This window comes from Argiope bruennichi, chromosome 2, assembly GCF_947563725.1.
Source record: "Argiope bruennichi chromosome 2, qqArgBrue1.1, whole genome shotgun sequence".
Taxonomy (NCBI): domain Eukaryota; kingdom Metazoa; phylum Arthropoda; class Arachnida; order Araneae; family Araneidae; genus Argiope; species Argiope bruennichi.
In genome coordinates, this window is record NC_079152.1 from 119,487,121 (window position 1) to 119,494,390 (window position 7,270).

A 7,270-nucleotide genomic window follows, 5' to 3' on the forward strand; every position below is an offset into this window, starting at 1 on the left:
GTGATATAATATTCGCAAGAATAAATATTTAGTTTTGGATTCACAGCAGTTCTTATAAGCAATAAAATAAATAAAATACCCAAATTTGTTTTCTAATTTAGTATTTTAAATGAAGCTTATTATATAATTCAACCTTCTGTTTCTCCTGTTTATTTTTAACACATTTTTCACAACTGTTAACAGATTTTTTTTTTCCTTTACTCCTTAGGACAAGAAGTGTCTGAAATAAAGGCCATGATTGAAGAACTAAAGAATGCAAACAAGGTGAGTGAAGCTATTGAGTAAAAATTTGTGAGTGAAAGTTTAGCTTTCTTTCACTTTTTTGTGAAACATTTGCCTTTCAATCATAATTTTTTTATTTTATTTATAAAATATCATGTTTAACATACAAATTTTATTTTATAATCTGATGGATCTAAAATCAACATTTTTTTGAAGTATTTTCTTTTCAAATGTCTTTTGAAACAAATATATGCTGTTGATAGCTTAAATTTTATATTTATTGTTGATACTAAAATTTTAATTTATTGTTGATAATTTGATTTGAACTAAATGGCATTTTTAAGCAATTAGTTTGGATTGTTGAAATGAATTGGCTTGAAATTTTAATAGTTTTGACTTTTAGATTAGTTCGAAATTTTGACTATAGATGGCAGCCCTACTGCTTATCACAAGTAATCTTATTTTCACATTGTAAACAGATACTTTCGTCAAGATATAAAATTATTTTAAAAAAATATTGAAATATATTATTTGGAATTTAAATAAAATTATTGGAAAATATTAGAAAACATCTGCAAAATATTCTACAATGAGTTAAGTTTTTTTTTTTTTCAACAAATATTTTATTCATTATTCTTCAAATACGGAATACTTCGTATAGTAAAAATTAAAATTATTTACTATCTATAACTTCTACACAAATGAAAATTGAAATATGCAATAGTAATTAACTGAAAATAGTTAACAAATGAAAAAGCAAAATATAATAAACCTAATTTAATACAATTTAATGAGACTTAATAAATCTCATTTAATATAATTTTATATTATTGCAAGCTCATCTTTATAAAGACAAATTAAAATGGTAGACGACTCAGACTAAAGACATTTTTTTAAGAAAAATGCTAATACTTCAATCGAGAGTAAACAAAATAGAATAAAATCACAGTTGTTAATTTATACTTAAGAGAATATTTTAATTACTAACTGCAATCATTCTTATAATCTCATAGGGTTACAAATTAATTCAATATTTTAACGCATAATCAGTTTCTAAAACTATCGACTGTCTTTTAACTACGTTCTTTGATAAGTTGAATTAAATTTCGGCAAACGTTTGTTGAAACGAATGAATTGTTATGTGTCTATTTTTAGGGAACAAAAAGAGTAAAAAAAAAAAAAAAAAAAAAAAATCCCATTATGATATTGTATCTTTTTTTTTAATTATTATTTATAGGTTCCTGGTCGAACTGTTTGGCAACTCATTGCTAGGGTAAGAATAAACTGAATTTTTTTTTTAAACTTTAAATATATTTATGATGAATAAAAATAAAAATCAATCAATCACAAAATTCAATCTATTCTTTTTTAAATATAAATATTGGTCATTCGAATGAAAACTTTTTTCATAAAATCCGAACTATTTGGAAAATACTTACAAAGCTGGGAGAATAGAATGTAGCACCCAACAATACAACGTTTACTTAAAACCTGTGTATGCTACTCTTCAATACTTAAGAGAAACAAGTTTATACAGAAGTCAGTTCAATAACGGGGGACTAATACTTAATGTACTAGTATGGAAATAAACAGACTCGATTTGATGTTTGTCTCATAACAAAGAAAATTTATGTTGAATGCCTAGGATAAAAGTTTGAACTTTCTTCGATCTACTAATGTATGTACCTCATACATCACTAGATTGAAATAATGTTCAAGTGGATGCAAATTAGATATGTTGTTCATCAAGAATAAGTATTTGCTCTGACTTTTTGAATAATTTTGAATTTGAAAATATGCTACATCGAATCAACCAAAAATAATAAATTTATGTTTCAATTAATCTAAATTTAATCGATATTTATTTTCATACAAGATAATTAACAAATAAAAAAATGCACTTTTAACGATTTTTTCAAACAAAAAATAATTTATCTGAACATGCTATTTTAAAAGGGAATGAAAACAAGCTTCTCAATATGGATAACAAAATTCTGATGGAAATAATCTAATCCCAAATGGAAAAATCATTGTTTAAATTATATTTTTTATAATAAATAAATACAAAACTCAGTATAATAACATTTTATACTTCTTTTTCTAATCCAGAGGCAACTAAGTACAACTGATTGTTTTATTACAATATCCTGCCAAGAAGCTAAATAAAACTTTGCCTTCCATTCACTTATTTTATACTTATTATAACGCTTATTTTATACGCATTCTTTCATAAAACATTTCGGTTAAAATTTTCTTCAAATTATAATGACAATTATGATTCAAAATTCCAAAACAACATTAAATCCTCAGCGAATGACAATAAGATTCATTTGTAAAGATAGAAAGAAGATGAAATTGTTTTTCCCCCCACAAAACCAGAATTTAATGTTAGTACATTTTACAATTTAGACATCAGACAATTCTGTAAATGGTCGAGCACTGAGTTATTTAGTATTAAAAAAACTGTTTAGAATAACTGTCTACATATGACTAAGGCATAGTCTTCTATAGACATGTTTTTTCAACTGTCCTAAAATGAACCTTAATTTTTTGCATATTTTTAAAGGTATAAAAGAATATGAAAAACATTATCTTTGAAACCTTTTGCATTTCTGCATCACCCTGTATATAGAAAAATGCATTTTCTTTATTGAAAATTACTTTATAAAAATAATTGGTACATGGATGACCGTACTTCGAATACTTATATTTGTTAATAAACAGCTAGCTCATGGTTTCTTTAAAAATATTATATGCATAAATATTCATTATTGACATTATAATCTTTCTGTAGTGTGAAGTTCTCCAAGCCAAGTTAGGCGAAAAAGAAAAAGAAGTCGAAGATTCAAAATTTAGAATTAGAGAACTGGAGCAACTTTTGTTTTCCAACCACTATCCAAAATACTCCCAAGAAACTGGTAAAGATTCGGAGTTGCAACCCGAGAAACTAATTCGAACAGGACACAAAGTGGTCAAACAATACTCACAAGATGAAGGCAGAAGAGTCTTTGAGGAAGCCTCCAACGATTCAAATGCAGATTCAGCAAAGACTGAAGCTGCACCAATACCACATGTAAAAATCACAAAACCTGCTTCTGAAGCAGGTGATGATGGACAAGACGAATCGGATGTGAACGATTTTTTCGTTAATAATAATTTCATTAAAACTTCAAAGATTACGAATATTTACGAGAAAGGATCTAACAACGATATTCGTAAACGAACTAGATCAGATCCGACTTCCAGTTTTACAGATGGAGGTAGTTCTGGAGCTATGTCCTCTGAAGGTCACAGAGAAATTAATAAAGACAAGTACATTAAGACATTTAAGGTGCTTTCAGAGAAAACTTGGGACATTGATCCAACTTTAGACTATAACTTCTCCAATGAAACTCTTATCAATCACGATATCACATTAGATGATGATGAAATTATCTTATCCACTAGATTCAAAGATGAATTTTGCCTCTCGGATTCTTCCCTTGATTTGAATGTGCACACTATTCCGGAAGAAACTGAAGAGGAAGTAAATGAAAACGATGTCGCTTCTTGTTCCGCAAATGAAAATCAAGAGGCATCTTTTCCAAAGAATCGTCACTATCTGTCCAGAGATTCAAAAACTGAAGATGATTCTATGACCTTTCATGAAGACAAAAATTGTACAGGCCAAGTCCCGCGAACTTGCTCTGTAGATAATTTGCCATCAGAAGCAATTAAACAAGGACAACTTCTTACTCCTGAAGAGACTTCTGGTACACAAGGCATGAAACGCCTGCAATCTGCTCCTGGAGCGCTGCTTCAGATGGATACTCTTCGATCAGGTGAAGCCATCGACTTTCTGAGGATGGCTTCCATGAGCAGCGGTTTCTCTTATTCAGATGACACAAGTTCCAGGAAAAATAGTTGGACATGGGGATCTGAAGGTGATACTGATGATGAATATGCATCCAGTTGATGTTTCAAGCTAATCAGAGAAATCATTATATCAGAAGAGCATAGTTTCATCTCTTTTTTTGACTGATATATATACATACATAGTGATATCTAAAGTTCATTTGAAGAGTAATTCTTATTAAAGGATTTTTAAGATTTTAATGAAGAAAAATACCAAGGTGCTTAAAGGTGTAATGGTGTGTTCTTGTCTTACTGAAATAATGATGTACATCATTTACAATTTGTACAGTAAGGAAATAAAATGTATTTTGATTCGTTGTAGTAAAAGAAAAAGATTCAATTTTCAGTATAATGAGAAATATTTTATTTTCGATTGAGTCTCATGAAAAAAGAAATTTAATTCTTATAAATTCGAAAGAAAATCAGAAAGAGCTAAAACAAAATGGTGAAAATCGATTTTTAAGGAAATATAAGAGTGAATGAATAAGTGAATGAATAATGAAATAATAATAACCGGCCTAAACCAAAGGCCCCGCCTAACCAAACAAAAAAAGGTGGACCGACGCGAAGCAACTCAGCCACTTGGAAAGCACGCGCGCGCGTACACACTTAAAATGAAGGCTACCAAAGTATAAAACCGAAGACTAACAGCAGCTTGTCTATACCTATGTACCCAGGAATGCCAAGCAATAAAACCAAATAGTTTATTTTAAAAAGTAAAAATAGAAAATATGAGAAAAATATTTTTTTAAAATTATAAAAAAATAATAAGAATAAATTAAGTTTTAATTAAATTAAATCATTTTTAAGAAATAAATTTAATAAATTAAAATAGCGCAGAACACGAGAAAGGTATAACGATGTCCATATTTATTGATGATAAATTATCTCTACTTTTTTAATCAATAGTTTCTTAGTAACCAAGATGGCAGAGTTGTTGACTTTTATTACTTAAAATTTCAATAAAGCTTTCAGTTCTATTAAAAATATTTTTTTTTTTTTTGCTTTGCTAAAAATAAAATTATTGTTTATTATTCAATTTTAAAATCAACACATTTCTGTATAGCAGGAAAATTTACAATTTACTGATATAAGTTTAAAAAAGACATGACTATTCCAGTCCTTTCAAATTAAATACTGCTAAAATAGCTTCATATAAAATTAAATTAAGGGCTAAACTTTAAAAAAAAAATTTTTTTTTGAACAAATTCATCGAAATTATTCTCTACAAAACATTTATACAATCATACAATAGATGGCAGCACTAAACTCCCTGTCTGAATGAAGTTAGTTGAGAATATGTTTTGGATTAGTTTGTATGCAAGTTTTTCCTGGTGGATAAACACTAAAATACCAAGGAAAAACTAATAAAAATTTGATCGTATATTTACATTAAGAAAAAAAAAGGAATTAATAATCATAGGGTATTTAAAGTCTAAATATAACCACATAGTAATAATAATTCAAGTGACCGTTGGAAAATGTTACTCGAATGAATATTTGAAGATCGAAAAGATGACGGTTTAATTAAATAACATATACAGATCATTTATTTTATTTTCTGAGATGAACTTATGAATATTTAATAATAAGTATAATTATTTATTATTAGTTAGAAAGTTGAGCAACTGATCGTAAACTATATTTTAAATTTACAATTTCATTAAATGAAATTGGTGGGAAAAAATAAAAAAAAATTATTTTATACATATTTTTCTACATAAATAAGTTGTTTAGCTGGTGTTAAATAAATTATTATCAGTATTCCCACATTTTCTAATATGCAATTTGGTTCTGGATGAGGATATAATCAGAATATAAAATCTTATATGCCTATTTTATTAAGGACGAACATTTTTAAAACAAGCTACTTTTATAAAGTTTGAATGTATTTTCCCCTGATTTATTTTTCACCAGCGGAACTCATTTTTAGACATGGTTATTTATATCTTCGAGTGTGTTTTAGATACTTTGGAACCAAGAAAGAAAAGGCCGAGCTTTTTTTAAATTAGCATGTTAAACAAAATCACATTTGTTTACTTTTTTCTGTTGTAGTTGCGGAAACGCACTGTTGAATGCGCCGTGAGTTAAATTTGGTACAGGGTCTTTATGACTTATTTGTAAATGTATTTCTACTTTTCAACAACAATGGATAAAAAGCAGTATTGTTACGAAACTTGCATCCGGCTCTCTTTATTTTACAAGAAAGTTAAACGCAGAATGCTTATATGTTTCTAATGCCATTAAATTTTTGTATTGTTTACAAAACACATCATTTTTAGGATACGAACATATAGGCAGAAATGCTTTGTATCATGCTAAAGGGCGTGTTTGGTCTAAAGTGAAATGGGCAGCATGAGGTATGATTATTGTAATGAAAGACTTTATCTTAGAGGGGCGGAAATGCACAATAATGCTGCTACCACAGACATGTAATTACTGCATGGGGTGGGGGAGCTAATAGATACAGAGAAGCAGCAGTGCTTTGTATTGGGTAATATTTCCAAAGAGATGCACACCCCGCCATGAATTGTTTGCCCTTATGCAGCTTGATATTCGATAATTATCACTGTCTGCTGATGAGAACCTCCTGGATATACATTTGGTACCTGCTATTAGACGAACTAGTTTTACAAATCATATTTACGTTATTTTATTTTTACCATTCTTGTATCGTTAGCATGCGAACATGAATTTTTTGCCTACATGTTCCTCTGTAATGTTAATTAGTCTCTATAGCCATAGTTTATCCTTATTTTTTATTCATTTATTTGTAATACTTTCCTGTCGAATCGCATGCAAATCAACTTTCAAATCAATTGAGGAACAATATGGAAGAACTAACTAACATTCCTAACTTTATTCTCAATCAAAATAGTTTTGTATGTAATTTTATAATTAAAGGAAATTTACTATTCAAGATAAAAGTGTTATTTACCTTTCAACGTTAGGCTTTAATTATTCAAAATACAACACATTCATTAAAAAAATTTACTAATAAAAAACAATCTAAGGATACAAATATGCACATATGAGGGTATGCTTTCCTTTTAATTCTTTTTATAATATAAACTTCTTAGGTTGCCATCCGGGAATCGTATTCTCAGGCAGACATTAATGTCAAAATGTTTTTGCGGACTTGGGGAGGTCTAAA

At 28.3% G+C, this 7,270-nt stretch overlaps 1 protein-coding gene across 2 annotated transcripts in view; it reads left to right on the forward strand.

The window, feature by feature from the left end:
- Positions 1 to 4,428, forward strand: part of LOC129960315 (cyclic nucleotide-gated cation channel alpha-3-like) — a 121,304-nt gene extending 116,876 nt beyond the window's left edge. For both annotated transcript variants that reach the window (XM_056073672.1, XM_056073682.1), the window contains exons 22-24: positions 209 to 264; positions 1,460 to 1,495; positions 3,017 to 4,428. In XM_056073672.1, the coding sequence (XP_055929647.1) occupies positions 209 to 264; positions 1,460 to 1,495; positions 3,017 to 4,177 (1,253 nt within the window). In that variant the 3' untranslated portion in view covers positions 4,178 to 4,428. The remainder of the gene's footprint in view (positions 1 to 208; positions 265 to 1,459; positions 1,496 to 3,016) is intronic.
- Positions 4,429 to 7,270: the final 2,842 nt, after the last annotated feature.